Here is a 21,638-nt window from a genome sequence, read left to right as displayed (position 1 = left end):
CAACTTGACTAGTTCCTCTCCAGGGTCACCCCTGGCCTCCAGATGCTTCATGCAAATTAGAAAAACGTGTTCCCTCTCAGGTGATGCAGCCCTAGGCACACAGCTTGGCAGTGGCTTTTATGCAAAGAAAAAGGTGTCCCTCTTCTTCTTGGCACCTGCAGATGCCTTAGTTCCTGCCCTGGGCAATGTCCAGTCTTGTAGGCGGAGACTATCTTAAACCAGACTGTAGTCTGATGTGATACTGCATATGCCTGAGACAGACAAGGTGAGGAAGTGATTGACCCTGCTCCTGGGAGAGATGGGTCTGGGGAACAGGAATACTTTTTAGCAGAGGTGTCATCCAAATTGGGTTTTGAAGGATGCCCAGGAGTTCACCAGCTAGATAGGAGCTGGGGACAGTTCAGGCAGAGGGAACAGTGTGAGCAGAAGGATGGAGGGGTATCAGCCACCGTGTTTGGGGATCTAGGAGAAGTTACTCTGGCTGGAGAGTAAAGAGAGGGTGTGTATAGGGGACAAGAGGGATATGGAATGGAGGGAGGTGGGGGATGGGAAAGGACCCCTTGGTCCCACCTTTGTCCCCTTCCCCACAGCCCATATGATGGGTTTTTGAGGAGACAGGAGCCCGTTGAAGGTGAGGATGCTGAGATGTAGGTGGTCGGGGGGCCACCAAGTGCCCTGCCTGCCTCCTTGCTGCCCCTTCAGGGTCCCGCCCCTCCTGTCCCCGCTGAGGATAGAGTGCCGCACTTGGCCCAGTGTTCCCAGCACAGGGCAGGGGCTCTGCTGGCCCCACGGAGCCATGCTGTCTTCTCTCTGGACTGCCTCCCCAGCCTGGCGCCTTCAAGGCCTTGAGCGTCCTCTGGGCCACAGGCTCTGGCCCCCACAGCCCCGAACTTCTGTCTCGGGCCACAGCTGACACTCTTGAGTGCTTGCTGAGGGCCGTGCCAGGAACCAAGTGCAGGACTGCGCGGACCTCACATGACCCGCTGGGTGAGTATGATGTCCCCCATTCGACAGAAGACGGATGGGGCATCGTGAGGCTACACAGCCATCCTCAGCAAGAAGCACCTGGGCCCTGTACCTGTGTGGGTGGGGCCAGCACCCCGGACAGATTTTGTCCCAGACTCAACCCAGGCAGGGTCCAGCATGGAAGCTGGAGGCCCCTGGGAGCTGTGCGTGCCTCACTGGGTCTCGGCTGCTTCTCAATCAGCCCTGCCCCACCTCCCGGGAGCTGCTTGGAGGTCCTGGCTATGCTGTGTCACCTGTCACCTGGCCCCAGCAAGATGTGAGCCAGGCTGGCATCGGCAGGACAGTGTTGGCTGCCTGGGTGTCCCCACTCCCAGCGTCTGGGCCCTCATTTCCCTGCCGCCAGCCTTGGGGTCCACCCTGGCACCAGGCCTGGTGCAGAGCCCTCACATCCTTGCTCCCCTCCCTGCCCCGAAACCCATTCTACTGAGAAGAGACCAAGATTCAGAATGACCTTGCCCACAGCCACACAACTGTGGCAGCAGGTCCTGGTTCCATGGTGTGACTTGGAGGTGTCCAGACTCACAACTTACCTGTGAGCTGTCTGCCTGGGTGGCCCCCACTCACAGCAACTGTCACCCCTACCCCCTGTGCTACAGGGCCTGGGAGACCCCAGGCCTGAGTGGTATGAGCCTGTGTCCTCCTCTGCACAGCAGGAGTGACGGCGGCTCAGGACTGCGGTGAGGACCCATGACTCTAAGGTGGTAAAGGGCTCAGCACCGTCCAGGGATACAGCAAGCGCTCATAAATGCTGGCTGCGCCTACCCTGATGATGAGGCTGAGGCCCTGGAGTCCCAAAGCCAAGTGGCAGCTTCTCTGGTTTCCTCCCTCCTCCCAGAGGGCCTGGCGTCCCCTCCCTCTGCCCAGGCCAGGACGACTCCCAGAGGACAGGAGAGCCCAACAGTCCTATTTATTACCAGACACCGCAGAGCCCGATGGAACTTCGGAGCATGGGGGAAGGAGCAGATCACAGATAGGCAAAGACTGGGGGAAAGAGCCTGGGGACCCGGTGGGCTAGGGGAACAGGGGGCTGAGGCCCACAGTCCTTTAGGGAAAGCCAGAGGCTGAGGCCACGGGAGCTGGGGCCGCTGTTGGCGCTCAGGGACTCCCGCTGCGCCGTTCTGGGGTCTGGGGTCCCAGCAGAGCTGAGCTGGGCAGGGTTTGGCGACGAGTTTCCCAGCCACTCTCTAGAAACCTGGTGGGAAAGTGCGCCCTTGGGGCTGGGCTGGCAGAGGATCCTGGTGGAGAACCCGGGGATGGAAGGGCTCTGGGAACTGAGGCTTGGGGAGACCCTGGCCTGTCCTCGCTGTGAGTCTCAGCTTCTCCATCCTCGGAACATCCGCATGCCCCGAGGGCTCCGCGGCCTTTCAGGAGGGGCGGTGGCGGCCCCGCGAAGGACACAGCCCGGCAGCCCCCGCTGCCCCGCGCTTCCAGCTCGGGCCGCTGAGTGGCCCGCGGGGTGGGGTCGGGGCTGGAAGCGGGGGCGTCCGGAGAGCCGGGCCGGGTGGGGGGTCCGGAGGGTGGGGCCCAGGTGGAAGCTGCTCTGTTGCTACGAGCGGCCCTAGCAACGCACCCATTCAGCGGAGACAAAGGCGCCGTCACTCGAGCGCAGAGGCGCCGCCGCTCTCTTGTTCCTGCAGCCGCGGCGCCCGCGGGTGGGGGCGGGGCAGGTGGGGGAGGGGCGCTGGCCCCGGGGGGCGCCTGGGCGGGCCTGTGGGGGGCGCCTCCAGCCCATTCTGCAGAAAGGGAAGCTGAGACTCCCCGGGACCGAGATGCCAGCCGGGGATGGGGGCTGGTCGGGGCCTGGGATCCCACGACCCGGGTTCACGCGGCTCTACGTTTACACCCGCGTGGCTACTGCTGTGCCTGCAGTCTCCCATCTGCGCCAGTGGGGGCCTGGCTCTGGCTCTGTGCGGGCTCTGGCTAGCGGCTGCGCCTTTCTGTGCCTCAACTTCCTCATCCGCGCAATGGGTGGAGAAAGGCACCTCCCCCTCCCCCTCTCTGAATCAGAATCACTGGGTGCCTGGGCTGAGCACTGAACCTGCCCCTGGGAGGGGCCTGGTGAACAGCGCTCTTGCCTTCGCTGGAAACAGTCACCTGGCGGAGGCTGGGGCGTGTGGGTTTCAGATGGAGTGCTCCCTCAGGGAGGCGGCCAGCGGTCAGGGTCCCCATGGCTCCCCTGGGCCCGGCTGAGCTCCCCAGGCTTCAGTCCTCTCCCTGAGCCGGACCTGGGGTGTCCTCACCCTCCCACAGTACCCACCCTGCCACTGCTCAGCCCCCGTCATGCCCCCATCAGCTGTCCAGCTGGTGACCTGCAGCCTTGGAGGAAAGCACTTCTCCCTCAGCGGGTTTGGAAGGCTCTGGATCCTAGGGCATCAGGCCGGGGCCCTCAGAGGGTGACGGGGGGTGCTGGGCTTAGGGGGCAGAAAGAGGGGGAGGACAGAGAAAGGCAGGCTGTGCTCCTTGGCAGCGCCCCCCTGGGCAGAGAGAGGGGAGGACAGAGGGAGGCAGGCTGTGCTCTTGGCAGCGCCCGCTCAGAATAGGGTTCCACGACCTACTCTCTAACGAAGCCCTCCCAAGGGGTACTGCCTGGTCCCCGCCAGGCCCCCAGTGCTCCCAGGGGACCTGTGGAGTGAGGGGAGGGCCTCTGCAATTGCGGGAGGTTGGGCGTATTAATTTGAACTCACTTCCATCCTGGTACAGGGGGGCTTAGGGGGTGTCCAGGCCCAAAAAGAAAAGAGGGGACACCCTGAGGTGGGGACTGTACCTGAAGTTTTGAACGCTGTCAGTTCCACAGCCTGAGGACAGAGGGGCTGTCACGGGGGTGGCCCCCACTCCTTCTGCTGCCCCTTGCCCTGGGGACCCTTGGCTATAGGGGCCTCTGCCAGCTTGCCGCCAGCAGCTCCCCCTCCCTGGGCCCTTCAGCCCAGGAACAGAGAAACAGATCCCCGGGAAGCCCCCACCCCGGCCCTACCCAGGCCCTGTGGCTTCCCGACTTTGCCTGCTGGCTTTGCCAGCCCCCTGGCAGAGCCCTGTGCGGCCCACCCTGTCCCAGCCTCACCTGTCTCTCCGGGTTTGCAATGGAGGAGAAGGCTGAGGGAGTTCTAGGGCCGTAGGTCCCTAGTGAGGAAAATGCAAATTTTTGAGAGACGAAGGCAGGAAGCCCTCTCTCTGCTCCCCCATCCTGGGAGTGGGGCCCTCAGGATCAAATACGCTAAGAATCCACTCCAAGGTTTACCTCACAGATTAGTAATGAGGCCCAGAGAGGGAAGGGAACTTGCCCAGGGGCACACAGGAGGTGGCTGGGAGCTAGGATTGGAACCCCTGGCCTGACCTCGAAGTCATTCAACCCATGCCCTGCCTCAGAGCCCCGACCCCATTTACTCACCATCTTCAGGAGTCCCCCAAACCCTTCTGCATGGAGCCCCAGGGAAGGTCACCCTGGACAAGCCCCATGCGTGGGCCAGGCCCCAGAAGCCGGGGTTTCCTGGCAGTGGGGAATGAGTGACAGGACATTGCTCAAGCCGCAGGGCTGCAGAGTTTCCTGGGCCCTGGTTTCCTTTCTTCAGATGGGCTAAAAGGATCTGCTTTTGTCCTCCCCAGCTCTGCCTGAGTGCTGGGGAAACTGAGGCACTGGGCGGCACTCCCACCTGGGTCCTGCGAGTACCTCTGAGAGCCACATGTCTCCGGGGTGGAGCCAAGGCTATGGGGCTCCCTCGGGCTGCCTCCCAGGGGCCTGGGGGCCTCAGGCTGGTCCTCCAGCTGGCAGGGCTGGCACGGGACTGAAAGGAGAGGATGTGGGGGCTGGGACCTGGCTCTGGGGGCCTCCCGCCCCCACCCACACCCCCAGTGCCCTGAGCACCTCGGCCACCTTCTTCTCAGCCATCCTCTGCAGGGCGCTCCGCACCTGGGGGAATACTTGGAGGTCAGGCTGGGGACCCTCCCTACCCCTTGGACCCCCCTCCCTGCAGCCGGCACCCCTAGACTCACCTCCTCATTGCAGGCAGCATAAACCAGGAAGATGTACAGCCCCTGAGGACAGACACAGCGAGTGCCTCAGCCCGGAGCCTCCTACCCCATCCCCCACAGCCTGGCCTTGCCTGGGGTCCCTGTGCCCCCCAGTGGCAGAGACACTTGCAGAGATACCCAGAGACAGGCTGATGGGCATGAAGTCGGCCCTGCCCTCGTGCCCGCCTGCGGAGGAGTAGCTGTGGCATTTAGCAGGCCAGGGGACCAGAAGGGGCTTTGCCTTCAGCTTCTGCTCACCAGGCAGCCTCTCTGACTCCAGTCCTCTGTGCCCCACCCTGGGCCTGTCCCATCCTCACCGCCTCACCATGCTGTGTGGTGGGGTTGGGAGGGGCACACCTTCCTGAGGCTCCAAGGCCAAGTCAGGTCCTGGGACAACAGCCCTGTGAGTGCCTTCTCACTGTGCCTCTAGCTGAGTGGCCTTCACCTCCTTGAGCCTCTGTCTCTTCATCTGGAAAGGGGAGATGAGGCCAGGACTTGGGTTCTGAGGGGATGGGAGGTGCTGCCTGTGAGGGACTCACACAGTGGCTGGGGAGGAGCTGGCTCTCTCTCCCCACACCGTTGGACCAAGAGGGCCTCACCACCCTCCCTGCACCATCACATTTGGGCTCTCACTTGACCCTAACAGCAGGTCTGTGGCAGGGGTGGATTCATTCTCCCCATTTGATGGAGAGGGACCAGGAGCTGTGGGTGGGGGGGCAGAGGAATGGATCCTAAGCTCCAGTGTGGCCCGGCCCTGAGGCTGTCCTGGGATCCCTCCTAGGCAGTGTCACAGGCAGCTGCTTCTGTGCTGGGGCCCAGGAGGGAGGACACAGGTGGGGGCCTGGAATTCCTTGGGGCCTTCCAGCCTCCCAGGGCTGAAAGCTGGAGTCCAGGAGCCTGACTGGTCCCCTTGGTGTCCAGGCACCAACTGAGATGATACCACCACCCCCATTCTCCAAGACAGACCCCAAAGCCTCCCACGTCTCCAGGCCCAGCCTGTTCTTTCTCTGTAGCCTCTGCACTGCCTTCTCCATCCCATTTCCTTCTACCCACTCCTCACCACCCAAAGGCATCTTTCCAAATGCGAACCCAAGAACACCAGCACCTGCCTGACACCCTGCATGGCTCCCAACTACCCCTGGGACAAAATCTGAGCTCCTTTTTTTTTTTTTTTTTTTTTTTTTTGAGACAGAGTTTTCACTCTTCTTGCCCAGGCTGGAGTGCAATGGCACAATTTCGGCTCACTGCAACCTCCACCTCCTGGGTTCAAGTGATTCTCCTTCCTCAGCCTCCCAAGTAGCTGGGACTACAGGCATGTGCCACCACACCCAGGTAATTTTTTGTATTTAGTAGAGACAGGGTTTCACCATATTGGTCAGGCTGGTCTCGAACTCCTGACCTTAGGTAATCCACCCGCCTCGGCCTCCCAAAGTGCTGGGATTACAGGCGTGAGCCACCGCACCTGGCCAAGTCTGAGCTCTTTACAACAGCTTTGAGGACCCCACTCTGTCTGTCCCCCACACTCCCTCCTGCCCCATTTCTCGCCAGCCTTACCCCTCATGTCTCTCCACCATTTGACCCCACCATGCCCCCTCCCCCGGCTTAAAACATTCTTTTCCGCCTCTCCATACAGCCGTCAGGTCTTGGCTGAGAGTGACCCTCTCCAGGTGGCCCATTCTGCCTCCGATGAGTTGTTCCTCTGTCCCCACACTGCCTTGACCAAGGCCCCTTGTCTCTCGGCCTCAGTCATGACACACTGTGGTTGTGTGGCTTTGATGTCTGTCTCTCCCTCAGGCTGAGAATGTGACAGAATTCTTTGGCCCTGGGCATCTCCGTGTCCCCCAACGTGCAGGCCGGCCCTGGCACGGGGAGGTGCTAGGGGAGTGCGTGTTGAACAACTGAACAAAACAAATGAGCTCACACTCGTGGGGCTCCTAGCACGTGCCAGGGATTGTGCGTAGCCTTGGCAAATGTTATGTCAGCTGAACTCCACGATGATCCCATGAGGAGGGTGGGAATCTGATCCCCTTCGGTTAGATGTAGAAACGGAGGCCTGGTGCCACTTCTCCAGGCCTCACAACAAGGCTCTGTCCACCAGGGCAAGTGTGAGCTACGGCTGGTTATAGAAGTGAGGGTTTGCTCTCCCTCGACACAACCCAGCACAGTGGCCAGAAGGACACAAATTACTCCCGGAGAGTGAATGAGGTTGGGCAGAGTCTCATCCCTGAGTCCCAGGCCTCCTCCCTGGTCACTTGGTCACCCTCCTAAAAGTGGGATGTACCTAGCTTGTGCCCAAGACTGACAGAGAGTGAGAGAGGGACAGGGATGGAGGTGGAGTGTGAGGGGAAAACACAGAGAGACCTTGGTGGACACAGAGAGACAGGGAGAGACCAAAGGAGAGGTGAAGGGAAAGGCCGGGCCTGGGGAGAGGGACTGACTGAGAGAACAGGGCTCTGAGCCTAAGAGGGTCATGTGACTGTCAGCGGCGGGGCCCAGACCCCACTCCTGCCTTTTGAGCTCCTGCCTAAGGCAGCCTCTCCTTGCCTTCACCGGGTGACCGTCCCAAGGGTAATCTGAGGCTGCTTTAGGCAGAGACAAGAGAGCGTCATGCACAGGGAGATGGAGAGGCAGAGATAAAAAGACTGGTGTCAGAGGGCTGGGTGCGGTGGCTCATGCCTGTAATCCCAGAACTTTGGGAGGCCGAGGCGGGAGGATCACTTGAGGTTAGAAGTTCAAGACCAACCTGGGCAACATGGTGAGACCCCGTCTCCACTAAAAATAAGAAAATTATCCAGGCGTGGTGGCAGGTGCCTGTAATCCCAGCTACTCAGGAGGCTGAGGCAGGAGAATTGCTTGAACCTGGGAGTCAGAGGTTACAGTGAACCAAGATCATGCCACTGCACTCCAGCCTGGGTGACAGAGCGAGACTCCATCTCCAAAAAACAAAACAAAACAAAACAAAAACACAAAACAAAAAAACAAACAAACAAAAATACAAACCAGTGTCAGAGAGACTGAGGAGAGAAGTGGAGAAACATGAAGACACACCACGGAAGAGCCAGGTGGGGTCAGTGCCAGAAAAAACATCCACGGCCAGAGGGTGAGAAGGGCACAGGGAGAGGGGGACAGTGACAGAGGGGGAGCCTGAGAGACAGAACCAGAGAAGATTCAGAGACGAAGATTGGGACAGAGAGAGAGGAAATAATGAGAACTGAAGGGAGGGATCTGAGACGGTGCTACGGTGGCATTGCCCCATGGCTGACGGTGGCATTGCCCCATGGCTGTGTCTCTGCCCACCCGAGGGGCACAGGTGAGGATGGAGAGCATCAGGGATCCAACCCCCTATGATGTGGAGAGCGGCACCTGGCAAAGAGCTGGAGGAATCGCCATGGCAACAAGATGCCACCACCTGCCCCACCGTGTGACAGGTGGAGAAGCCTCACCAGGGGCCCAGCCAGACTGAACCCAGCCATGAAGCCCTGGGGGGCGTGGGGCTTGGAAGAGGGCTTCCTGCCTCATCCCCTCACTGAACACTTCATTTCTTCATCGTGGCCATGGTCTGCCTGCTCTACCAAGGGCAGCTCCACAAATACAGGGGCTTTTTGCTGCCTCTTTTGCTGCTGCGGCCCGGCACCCAGCACAGTGCCTGGCACACACTGGGCGAGCCATGAAGAGCACATGGATGAATGAGTAACTGGGTCCAAGCACGCTCCCAGGGACCAGCCAGGACCCATCTGCGGTCATAGCTGGATGCCCTGTGGCTGAGAACGCAGACTCTGGAGTGGTGCCTCTGCTGCTGCTGCCTCCTGGGGGGCCTTGGGCAAGTGACCTCATGAGGTCTCAGTTTCCCCACTTACAAGGCTTGTTGGGAGATACAAATAGGAGCCTGGCCTGGGGCTCAGAGGGAGCACCCAGGCACTGTGAGTGGCTGTTACCACCTTGGCTCTCCTTCTTCAAGGAAAAGATGGAGGGTCCCCAGCTTGGAGGGCACATGGACCCTGGGTGGAGTTTGTACCTGACTTCCTGAGCCTGGCACAGTCCAGCCTGGCCCTCGCCCACCCACCTTTTGGCCCTGAGAGGGACCTGGGCTGGGCAAGCAGGGAGCAGGAGGTGCAGGTGACAGGGAGAGGCGCCTGGGGGGTGGTCCAGGGAGGTCGAGGGAGAACGAGGGGCCAGGAAGGGCCTCCCTGACCCCCAGCACCCAGCCCCCTGGCTGTCACTTCAGTTAATGTTCTGGTCCCCCACAGACCTGCCAATCCCCTGAGAGGGACCTAGTTGGCCCTCTCCCTGTGGTTCTAGCACACAGGCCCCGAGAGACCCAGGAAGCCCGGGCCCTTTCCTGTGGCCTCATGAACTGGCCTCCTCACCAAACCCTCTTCTAAACTGCTATCCCAGCAGGCCGCAGACCCCAAGGGGGAGGTGCCTGATGCCCTGTGTCCCCTCCCCAGCTTCCTGGCAAGAACTAAGTGGCTCTGGCACCGGCCAAGGGGCTGGAATTTCTGCCGGACCCTGAGTGTCCAAGCACAGTGAGCCTTAACACCCTCTTTCTGGGCCTCAGCCTTCCCAGCTGGCAGAGGGGCCCCCTGAGCCTCCTGCACGAACTGCTGGTTGATTGGAGGTTGCCTGTTCCCACTCCCACCCTCAAAACCCCTTCTTAGATAGGATGTCCCAGTTGCCGTTGAATGTCTCCCATGATGGAGAGCTCACCCTCCCAGGCCCTGACACCCCAGTCGTCTCCTCTGAGCTTTCGTGCATGTCAGGGCCTAGTCCCAGAAGGTTGGGGCTGGAGGTACCTGGATGGAGTTGAGGCCCACGGCAGCGTAGGCCCAGGTGGGGCTCAGGTGCACCAGGATGCCTGCCAGCCAGGTCAGGCCCAGGACGGGCAGCAGGACCAGCACGGGCTTCACCGTGGCCCTGTAGGAGGGCAGGCAGGGCTGACGGGGGTTGGGAGTCCTGGGGAGCTCCCCGCAGGGTTCCAGGGAGAGCAGCACCTGTACGTGCCTGGAGCGGCGTGGGAGCTGAGGGCCGGGACCACGGCTCAGCAGGACTTAGAGGGAGCCAGAACCTTTGACTGGACTTTGTTGCCCCACCTGCTCTCAGAGACAGAGGTGGCATGAAGTAGGGTAGCGGCACTTGGGAGATGGGGTCCCAGCCCCCAACCTGGCTGGAAGGAATGGGGTGGTAGTTGTCCAGAGGGGGGGCTGAGGCCTGAGCAGTGGGACCAGCAGGGATGGGGTCAGAAGGACTCCCTTCTCCCTCTCCAAGGGCCCTGGGGTTCCCTGGCTTTTCAGGGACCCCCTCCCAGCTTAGGCTGCCCTGTGCTTGGTGGAGGATGGGTGGGGAAGGGGAAAGCCAGCAAGGAGGCAGGGCTGGGAAAGGCCGGTGGGGTGCCCCTCTCTCCCAGAGCGTGACCCCAGAGGGCGATGGGGGTCTTTGGCAGGAACAGGGACCCAGGTCCTTACCCTGAACCTGAACTTCTGGAGCTAACCCTGAACTTCTGGGGCTAACCCTGATTTGAGGGTCTCCCCTACTTTGTCTCCTGCAGGCTATCAGTACCTTCCGCAGACAGTGCACCCCTCGAACAGTGGCCAGTGTCCACAGCTCCCTCACACGGATCAGTGACCATCCCCACATGTGACACGCATGGGTGCATGTTGACACATGTTGACATGCCCGAGCATGTGTGACACAGATGCAGGGACACATGTGTACCCACATACTCAATACAGACTTGGGCACGGCCACACGGCCACGCTCTGGACACAGACTCGCACGTGCTCTCGCCCAGTGAGCCTCACGCCTGGCGCCGGCTGACTCTGCACTCCCTGCTTCCTCCTGGCCCCCTGTTCTGGGACCTCACCATATCTGGGTCCAGATCTGCTGCTGCAGGCAGGGCTGTGGGCTCAACATGCGGGCACGGCGGCGGGCGCTGGACACGGTGACCATCACCACACGGGCCAGGATGCAGGTGTTGGCCTGGAGACCTGGGGTCAGTGGGCAGGAGGACTTCCCCATCCCCAACACGCCCCTCCCCTGCAGGTCCCCAGCTCACAGTCAGCACGAAGAGCACAGGCCCCACGAAGGCCCAGATGGCATTTGTGTGCACATTGAGCCAGCAATGTCCGGGGGCCACGTAGTCATGGGGGAGCATGGCCAGGGTGACCGCCACGATGCCCACAGGCACGCCTAGGAGAGGGAGAAGGGGGCTTCAAGGCTGGGTCACCTGCTTTTTCTTCTCCGGGACCCAGGATCCGCCCCCCAAGCCGCAGCTGTCCCCTACTGGAGGTTGTACTGGGGGCACTGGGGAGGTCCAAGGAGCAGGGCTGGGGGCTCTGATACTGTTGGGGTGGCGTTGGAGCCACAGTGGTTTGGGAGTCGGGAGAGCTGAGGCTGCTTTGGAGGCTACAGCTGGGCATCTCTGGAGACGGAGGCTGGGCAACTGGCTGGCTACAGATTTGGGGAGATAGCACTGCGGATGGAGAGGGGAGGCTGTGAAGTGGAGAAGGATTATGAGGAATGGGGATGGGTAAATTGGAGGTTAATAGAACTGGGGAAATTGAGGTCATGTCAGAGATGGGACTGGCTGGGTGGTGCTGGCTGCTGGGTGCTGGGTGTGGGGCCATGTTAGGTGGCAGGGTCGGCCGTGCAAGGTACAGCTGAGGAGAAGAGAGTGCGGGTGCAGAGCAGGCCTCACCCCAGCCTGTGGCGTGGTAGAGCCGCATGCCTGGGCCCGGGTGCATGCTCACAGCTACCACCTTCCTCCACAGCAGCAGCCCTTCCACCAGCATCCAGGAGAATGCCACCAGAAAGAGGAAGTGCATTGCAACTGTGACAGCCACACATGCCACCTGTGGGAGGGTCAGGATCCCCACCCAGGTCCGAGGTCAGACGCAGGTGCAGGCCAGCCCCGCGGCCCATGCCCAGCCCGGCCTTGCCAACCCAAAGAAGTCTCAGTGGGTGAGGCCTCTGGGTAGCAGCCTGGGCCCCGCTCCACCATTCGGGGCCTTTCCTCCCGGGGCCCTGCTCTTCCCCAGGGAAGTGGAGCCATGTGAAAATAGTGGGGGGCAGGGGGTCACCCTAGAAAAGCCCACAGGCACTTTCCCAGGCTTCCCCGGGCTTCCAGCCCACCCACTGGCTGCCCACCTCATTGGCCTTGGCCCACTCGCTGGTCATGAGGAAGCCCTCGGCAGAGGCCAGGGAGAAGGTGAGGTTCTTGTGGACTGTGGTTCGCTCTGACTTGGGGACCCTGGAGAGGACAGAGGAGTCAGTTAACAAGAATACCACTGCTGGTCCCCACACCCTGTAGGGCCCTGTCCTGCCCGATCCCCTGTGCCTGGGCAGATGGAGGGAAAGAGAGCAGCTCCACAGGGGACCCAGCACATCCTAAGGAGAGGCTCAGACCAAGGTTCTGCTGGGACCAAGGATGGACACCCTACCAATGGGGACATGAAGGCCTGAGCGAGGCGGGAGGGCCCAGGCCACCAGGCTACAGTGGTGAACTCTCCTCACCCGGCCGCCAGGAAGAGCAAGAAGGTGGTGGTGAGGGCGCAGAAGGACACGCCACAGCCCACAAATGAGAGAGTCCTCAGCAGCGACTCCTCCTCAGGGCCTCTCTGTGTGGAGGGACAAAGAAACCCCCCTGGCACCACCCAGACCCGACCCAGGCCAGACCTCGCCCCACCTGGTGACTCTAAGGCCCCCCACGCCGCATTCGCCTCTGCAGTGCAGCAGCAGCAGCCAGCAGGACCCAGGCCTGCACACAGTAGGCATTTAATAAGCAGGTGTGAGCATGTCCTTCTCTCCTGCTGGCTCTCCCTAGACTGACCCCAACTGGCCCGGATTCTACCGACTGGACAGTTACTAAGAGCACTGACAAATGTGCCCACGGGGAGGGATCCCGGGGACCATGGAGTATCATCAGAATGGGGCTGCAGATGATACTCATGATGTGGAAAAGTGTCCATGCTCTTTTTTTTTTTTTTGGTTGCTTCAAGACAGTCTGTCACCCAGGCTGGAGTGCAAGTGGCGCAATCTCAGCTCGCAGCTCACTGCAACCTCCGCCTCCTGTGTTCAAGTGATTCTTGTGCCTCAGCCTCCCGAGTAGCTGGGACCACAGGCACGGGCCACCATGCCCGGCTAATGTTTGTATTTTTAGTAGAGATGGGGTTTCACCATGTTGGCCAGGCTGGTCTCCAACTCCTGACCTCAAATGATCCGCCTGCCTTGGCCTCCCAAAGTGGTCGGATTACAGATGGGAGCCACCGTGCCTGGCCCTGACTTTACAGGAAAAATGCATTTGGTAACATGTTTTTGTAGCGTGCCCCTCAACACTACAAGGTGTTCCTTGTAGTGATCCAGGCGTTCCTGAGGCTCAGGTCCCATCTCACCTGACTTCTCAGCAAGTAACCACTCCGGGGCCCTTTCCAGCTCCAGTGAGTCTGACCCCTCCTGACGTCCTCTTAGAGTTTTCCCCCAACAATTTTTTTTACAATTTATTATTTACTCATTTATTTTTAGACAGGGTTTTGCTCTGTCTGGAGTGCAGTGGTGTGATCTTGGCTCACTGCAGCCTCGACTTCCTGGGCTCAAGCAATCCTCTTGCCTCAGCCTCCTGATTAGTTGGGACTATAGGCACGAGCCACCACACCTGGCTAATTTTTGCATTTTTTGTAGAGACGGGGTTTTGCCATGTTGCCCAGGCTGGTCTTGAACTCCTGGGCTCAAGTGATCAGCCGCCCAAAGTGCTGGGACAACAGGCATGAACTACTGCGTGCAGCCCTGTCCCTGACAATCTATGAAAGCTGGCATCCCTCAGATGCTTCTTCTGGCTACCTATTGGCTCTTCTCTTCACCTCCAGCTAAGAAGCCCCCTCCTGACACCCCCCTCCCACCGTGCACTCACCTGTACTTCATAGATTTGCAGCAGGATGGCAAAGCTGGTGCTGTGGTTGCAGAAGCAGTCGGTGGAGTCCGGGTACAGGGCAGCCATGGAGCAGCCCGTGGTGGCCCAGGCACCCCCTGTATATGGGCTTGGGGGATGGGGAGGGAACAGGGGGCTCTTGAGATAAGGTGGACAAGGGGGTGAGGGGCCAGAAGCAAGCAGGGGAAAGGCTTTCCCCAGAGCCTGGGGCCTGTCACTGCCCTGCCTCTAACCAGCTAGGTGATCTTGGCGAGTCACCGCCCCTTCCTGGGTCTCAGTTTTTCACCTGTAAAATGTGCTTGACATTCTTAGGATGGTAGGAGGGCAGGGCTGATCCCAGTGATTGTCATTTATCAACTTAATTAATTACTGAGCCACTGGGACCAAGGTTCCCTACCTCAGCTAAAGATCCAGGGCAGGGAGCCAGGATAATCCCTGGAGCCTGCTCTGCTCCGTCAAGAGTCCAAGGGCCCCGGCCTCAGATAGATCAAGTTCAACGCCCATTTGACAGATGAGTCTCTTCCTAGGCACCTCACAGAGTGAGTGCTTCCTCCTTCACATACTCCTATGACAAGGAGCTCACTACCCCCTGGGTAACACATCCTCCCCCTGCAGCTTGTCTTAGAGCTGGGAGGAGCCTGGAGTCACCCTGAAAGGCAGATGGTGAACAGAGGTCAAAACCATGTGTAAGTCTTGCCTCATCCCCAAGCAGAGTGGACATATTTTTAAAAAAACAATCTTAACGGCTGGGTTAGGTGGTTCACACCTGTAATCCTAGCACTTTGGGAGGCTGAGGTGGGTGGATCACCTGAGGTCAGGAGTTCGAGACCAGCCTGGCCATCATGGCAAAACCCTGTCTCTACTAAAAATACAAAAATTAGTTGGGCATGATGGCGGGCGCCTGTAATCCCAGCTACTCGGGAGGCTGAGACAGGAGAATTGCTTGAACCCGGGAGATGGAGGTTGTATTGAGCCAAGATTGTGCTATTGAACTCCAGCCTAGGCAACAGAGCAAGACTCCATCTCAAAAAAAAAAAAAGAACCTGGAAATGGAAACTCACCTGATACTGTAGTTCCAGAAAGCACAGACAGGCTCCACCAGCTTATGACGGAAGGTCTGGAGGCAGGAGACAGAGACAGGGCAGGTGCATGAGCGTGGATTGAGGGGCATGGGGCAGTTGTGAGTGTGGATGGGAAAGGAGAGAGACCAGGAGGATGGAGGGACGCCAAGGACTCTGCATTTTAGGGACCAGGGGATTGCCCACCATGCGTCGTGGGTGAAGGGGCAGAGGGGAGGCAGAGGGAGGAGAGTGCAGGCTGTCATTCCAGCATGGTGTGGAAGGTGGAAAAACTGGGAACGAGCTAAGCAGCCATCACCGGGGAGCAGTTAAGCAATTGCACCTCTCCTCTCTTTGGGACACTGCCTCTGGTAAGATGAACACACAGGCCTCTGGCTACTGATGTGAAAGATCTCCGTGATACTTTGTTCAGTAAAGGAAGAATTCACAACATTGGGCATGATATAAGCCCATTTATGTGAAAAATTAAGGTCTGCATACTTGTGAAAACACACACACACACACATGTACACACACAGCATGTGTGGGAGCAAACATGCAGTGAACTTAACAGTGGTTAGGTCTGGGTTGAATGTGTTATGATGAATGCGTTAGTTCTTTTGTAATTAAACAATGACAAAAATATAGATTTTATAACATGTCATTAAGCAGTGAAGACACATCAGGTGGCCAGTGGTACGAGCCCCAGTCTAGGTAGGGAAGGTAGCCTGAGCTTGGGACTTGGGCCATCTGTCCTGACTGGGGAGGGTGATGGTAATGACACCTCCCTTTGTGTCTTGCCAAGCACTTTCATGTCCTTTATTGTAGCTTATCTTCATAGCAACCTAAGAGACAGCTATAAATTCATTTAATTTCAGATGAGGAAACTGAGGCTCAGAGAGGAGGGTTAACCTGCTCAAGATTACGCAGCACCATGCTTTGCATGGCTCTGCTGAAAGAGCAAGGGCTTTCATTTTGCAAAAAGGAAGGAAATATATATAGTGTTATGTGCCCAGAAAACAGCTTAAGTAAAATGCACCAAAATGTTCATAGCGGTTAGCTCTGAATAATACAATTTTGTCTTTATCCTTTTCTATATTTTCTGAATGTGTCACAATGAGTAACACATCACTTTTATTTATTTTTATTTTAACGTATTTTAAATTATTAGTATATAAATATAATCTCAAAAATTCATCCTTCAGAATATTAAACAAGGCTGGGCGTGGTGGCTCACTTTGGGAGGCTGAGGCAGGAGGATCACTTGGGCCCAGGAGTTTGAGAACAGCCTGGACAACAAAGTGAGATCCTATCTCTGAAAAATACAAAATAAAATTAGCCAGGCTTGGTGGTATGGACCTGTAGTACCACCTACTTCGGAGGGTGAGCTGGAAGGATCGCTTGATCCCAGGAGGTTGAGGCCGCAGTGAGCTGTGATGGTGCCACTGCACTCCAGCCTGGGCGACAGAGGGAGAGACTGTCTCAAAAATAAATAAATAATAAAAATAAAAATATAAGCAAAATTGTAAAGTTCTAGCCAGACTGGCCAAGAATGAAAAAGAAAACATCACTGTAGAGTCTACAGATGTGAAAAGGAAATATTATAAGCAAATCTGTGCTAGAAATTTGACAACCTGGATGAAATGGACACATTCTTTGAAAGGCGCAAATTACCAAACCATCTCAAGAAGAAATAAAACACCAAAATAACCTGTATCAATCAAAGAAACAGAACACACAATTAAAAACGTTTCCACAAAGAATGCACGAGGTCCAGAGGAATTCACTGGAGAAGCCGATCAAACATTCACAGAGGAGGACAGAACTCTTCTCTTCCCAACTCATTTTATAAGGCCAGCATTAATCTGACACCCAAACCAGAGGAAGAGAGTACAAGAAACTACAGAACACATTATTCATGAACATAAACATAAAAATCCTCAACAAAATGCTAGCTAATTGAATCCAGCAATATATATAAAAGATAATACACCATAACCAAATTACACTGATCTCAGGAATCCAAGGTTGGTTTAACACTTGAAAATCAGTCAGTGCAATTTACTAGATTAAGGAAATAAATGAGAAACCCATATGATCATATCAACATGCAAGAAACATTTGACAAAATTCAAAAGCCATTCATGATAAAAGTTCTCAGCAAACCAGGAAGAGAAGGGAACTTGATTTGATGGACATCTACAAAAAGCCCAAACATCACATTTAATGGTGAAAGTCTGGATGCCTTCCTTCTAAGATAAAGAATGAGACAAGGATGCCTGACCTCACCACTCCAATTCAACATTGATCCAGAGATCCTAGCTGGTGCAACAAGGGAAGAAAAAGAAAGGAAGAAAAGGGAGGAAAGAAAGGAAGGAAGGAAGAAGGAAGGAAGGAAGGAGAGAGAGAGAAAGAGAGAGAAAGGCAGGAAGGAAGGAAGGAAGAAAGGAAGGGAGGAAGAAAGAGAGAGGGGAGGAAGGAAGAAAGGAAGAAAGAAAGACATGGATTGGAAAGGAGAAACAAAAACTGCCTTTATTTGCAGACAACATGAGCAAGTGTGTAGAAAATCCTAGAGATTCCAGAAAAGAGCTACTGCAAGTACTAAGTGAGTTTGGCAAGGTTGCAGAATATAATATCATTGTATAAATCAATTATATTACTATATACTAGCAATGAACAGTTTAAAATTAAGAAAACAATATCATTTCTGGTAATATCCAAAACTTTGTAATACTTTGGCATATATTTAACAAAATATCTCTAAGATCTGTGCACTGAAAGGTATATATCACTGAGAAAAAAATGTAAAAACCCTAAATAAATGGAAAGCTATATTTGATAATGAATTGAAAGATGCCAGTTCTCCCAAATTGATATATACAGTCAATGCGATGTTAATGAAAATACTAGTAGGTTTTCTATAGACATTTATGAGCTGATTCTAAAATATATATGGAAATGCAAAGAATCTAGAATAGCCAAAGTAATTTTGAAAAAGAACAAGGCTGGGTGTGGTAGCTCGTGCCTGTAATCCCAGCACTTTGGGAGGCTAAGGCAGGTGTATTGCTTGAGTCCAGGAGTTTGAGACCAGCCTGGGCAACATGGAAAAATCCTGTCTCTACAAAAAGAGAAAAAAAAATTAGCCAGGCATGGTAGATCGCCTGTAATCCCAGCTACTTGAGGGGCTGGGGCTGAGGTGGGAGGAGGATCGCTTGAGCCAGGGAGGTCGAACCTACAGTGAGCCGTGTTCGTACCACTGTACTCCAGCCTGGGCAACAAAATGAGACCCTGTCTCAAAAAAAGAAAAGAAAAAGAACAAAGTTAGGCCAGGCACCGTGGCTCACACCTGTAATCCCAGCACTTTGGGAGGCTGAGGCAGATGGCTTACTTGAGGTCAGAAGTTCGAGACCAGCCTGGCCAACATGGTGAAACCCCGTCTCTACTAAAAATACAAAAAATTGATGAGGCGTAATGGCATGTGCCTATAATCTCAGCTACTGTAGGCTGGGGCAGGAAAATCACTTGAACCCGGGAGGTAGAAGTTGCAGTGAGCCGAGATCGTACCACTGTACTCTAGCCTGGGTGACAGAGTGAGACTCCATCTCAAAAAAACAAAAAACAAAAAACAAATTAAAAAAAAAAAAGTTGAAAGATACACTACCTGATTTCAAGTCTTACTATACAGGCACATTAATCAGGACAGTAAGAAATTAACATAGGGATAGGCATATAAATCACTAGAACAGAACACATAGCCCAGAAATAGATCTACACATATGCAGACAATTGATTTCAACAAAGGTGACAAGAAAATTCAATGGGAGCAAAGAATAATCTTTTCAACAAATAGTATTGGAACTGGTTGTCTATATGGAAAAAAAATGAACTTCAACCTTTTTACCTTCATAATATATAGAACTTAAGTTGAAATAAATTATACACTTACATGTAAAAGTTAAAGTGATAAACTTCTTTGAGAATATCTTTGTGACCTTGGGATTGGCAAAGCTTTCTTAGATAGTATACAAAAAGCATGAGCTATGCAAGACAAAAATTGATAAATTGGACTTCATCACAATTAAAAACTTATCTTCCAAAGATACTGTTAAGAAAACAAAAAGCAAGCCACAGACTAGCAGAAATTATTCACAAGACATATCTCTAACAAAGAACTTGTATCCAAAATATATAAAGGATTCTTACAACTCAATAATAAAACAAATAATTTAAAAATTGGGGAAAAGATTTGAAGATGCATTTAAGAAAGGAAGATATATGACTGCTTAATAAGTGTATAAAGAGATGCCCAGAGTCATTGGTTTTCAAGGAATTGCAGCTTAAATCCACAATGAGATATCAATACATGACTATTACAATGAATGACATTAAAAACACTGACAAGGATGTTGGCAGAGGTGTGGAGCAACTGGAACTCTCCAATGCTGCTAGTGGGAATGTAAAAATGGTTCAACCACTTTGGGGAACAGTTTGACAGTCTCTTAGGAAGTTAAAATATGCTTATCCTACAACTCAGCAAGTCTACTTTCAGGAATCTACCTAGTAAAGAGAAATCATTTATCCACAAAAAGACTTGTATATGAGTGTTCATAGCAGACTTATTCATAATAGCCCAAACTGAAAACCTCTGTCAGCAGGTAAATGGAAAAGCAAATCATGGTACATCCATATACCTCAGTACTACTCAGCAGTGAAAAAGGAATGAGCAATTGAAATGTGCAACAACATGAATGATTCTCAACAATGGGACCTGAGCAAAAGCCAGGCCTCAACACATACTAGATGATTCCATTTACATGAAATGCTAGAAAAGACAGACACAGGGCCGGGTGTGGTGGCTCACACCTGTAATCCCAGCAATTTGGGAGGCCGAGGCAGGCAGATCACCTGAGGTAGGGAGTTTGAGACCAGCCTGATCAACATGGAGAAACCCCATCTCTACAAAAAAAAAAAAATATATATATATATATATATATATATACACACATATATATACACACACACATATATATATACACACATATATATACACACATATATATATACACACACATATATATATATATACACACACACACACATATATATACAAAATTAGCTGGACATGGTAGCGCATGCCTGTAGTCCCAGCTACTCCGGAGGCTGAGGCAGGAGAATGGCTTGAACCCGGGGGGTGGAGGTTGCAGTGAGCTGAGACTGTGCCACTTGCACTCCAGCCTGGGTGACAGAGTGAGACTCCGTCTCAAAAAAAAAAAAAAAATCAGAGCGTGGACGCTTTTCCACATCATGAACAATCCACCCGCAGCCCCATTCTGACGATATATACAAGAGAGTGATAAGCTGTGGTGTGTGTATGTGTGTGTGTGTGTGTGTGTGTGTGTGTGTCCAAGATTACTGGTTGTGAGCAAAGAAGACTTGCTTTTTCTGAAACATTCTAGTGTTTCAGAAGGGAGAAGAAATTTGTGTACTAAGCGTGAAATGAAAGTTAACATATCTTGGAGATCTTTCCACGTCAGTTTATAGAGAAATACCTCAATCCCTATATAACTTTCAGTTGACTATTCCATTGCACACTTGGTCCCTATTACCTGCAGGAGATTGGTTCCAGGACCCCCAAGGATGCCAAAACCTGCCGAGGCTCAAGTTTTTTTATATGAAATGGCATGGTATTTGCATATAACCTACACACATGCTCCTGTATACTTTAAGTCATCTCTAGATTACTTGTAATACCTAATACAACTTAAATGCTATATAAATAGCTGTTATACTGTCTTGCTTAGGAAATAAAATATAAATATATAAATAGCTGTTATACTGTCTTGTTTATGACCCCCAAAATAAAAGTCTATAGATGTTCAGTACAGATGCTATTTTTTCTGAATATTTTCCACCCATGGTTGCTTGAATCCTTGGTGGCAAAACCCTCCCATATGGAGGGCTGACCGTATATATCTACAAAACTTTTTTTTTTTTTTTGAGACAGAGTCTTGTTCTGTCACCCAGGCTGGAGGGCAGTGGTGTGATTTCGGCTCACTACAACCTCCGCCTCCTGGGTTCAAGTGGTTCTCTTGCCTCAGCCTCCCTAGTAGCTGGGACTACAGGTGTGTACCACCATGCCTGGCTAACTTGTATGTATTTTTAGTAGAGATGGGGTTTCACCATGTTGACCAGGCTGGTTTCGAACTCCTTACCTCAAGTGATCCGCCCGCCTTGGCCTCCCAAAGTGCTGGGATTACAGGCGTAAGCCACCGTGCCCAGACCTACAAAACTTTTAAAGTAGTCCCCTACTGATGGACATTTAGGTTATTTTTATTTGTATGAAGCACATTCATATGTGAAGGCCCCTGTACACACACTGCAGTGAGTGAATGAATGAATTCACTGCACATGCTGCAGTGAATGACTCCATGGGAACTAACAGGTTTTCAAGTTATGCAGACGTAGAATGAAATCCCAGCTCTGCCACTTACAAGCTGGGGCCAATCACGTCAGCCCTCCCAAGCTTTGGATGAAGTGCGCGGTTGGAGGATTAAATGAAGGCTGCGTATCTGTGGCACCTGCCATAAGGTGACCCTGCAGTCAATCCCTTGACTGCATTCCCTTCCCAT

General features: G+C 54.0%; 1 protein-coding gene across 1 annotated transcript in view; it reads right to left on the bottom strand.

The window, feature by feature from the left end:
- Positions 1–1,913: 1,913 nt before the first annotated feature.
- Positions 1,914–21,638, bottom strand: part of ADGRD2 (adhesion G protein-coupled receptor D2) — a 28,147-nt gene continuing 8,422 nt past the window's right edge. Inside the window, exons 14-25 of the mRNA XM_055351885.2 lie at positions 13,934–14,089; positions 12,541–12,644; positions 12,175–12,277; positions 11,726–11,879; positions 11,084–11,217; positions 10,892–11,007; positions 9,825–9,945; positions 5,014–5,055; positions 4,886–4,930; positions 4,085–4,143; positions 3,791–3,821; positions 1,914–2,218 (exon numbers count right to left, since the gene is read on the bottom strand). Of these exons, the coding sequence (XP_055207860.2) occupies positions 3,809–3,821; positions 4,085–4,143; positions 4,886–4,930; positions 5,014–5,055; positions 9,825–9,945; positions 10,892–11,007; positions 11,084–11,217; positions 11,726–11,879; positions 12,175–12,277; positions 12,541–12,644; positions 13,934–14,089 (1,047 nt within the window). The 3' untranslated portion in view covers positions 1,914–2,218; positions 3,791–3,808. The remainder of the gene's footprint in view (positions 2,219–3,790; positions 3,822–4,084; positions 4,144–4,885; positions 4,931–5,013; positions 5,056–9,824; positions 9,946–10,891; positions 11,008–11,083; positions 11,218–11,725; positions 11,880–12,174; positions 12,278–12,540; positions 12,645–13,933; positions 14,090–21,638) is intronic.

Source organism: Gorilla gorilla, chromosome 13 (genome assembly GCF_029281585.2).
Source record: "Gorilla gorilla gorilla isolate KB3781 chromosome 13, NHGRI_mGorGor1-v2.1_pri, whole genome shotgun sequence".
Classification (NCBI taxonomy): domain Eukaryota; kingdom Metazoa; phylum Chordata; class Mammalia; order Primates; family Hominidae; genus Gorilla; species Gorilla gorilla.
The sequence above is the reverse complement of the archived record's forward strand: the minus strand, read 5'-3'. Positions and strand labels throughout refer to the sequence as shown.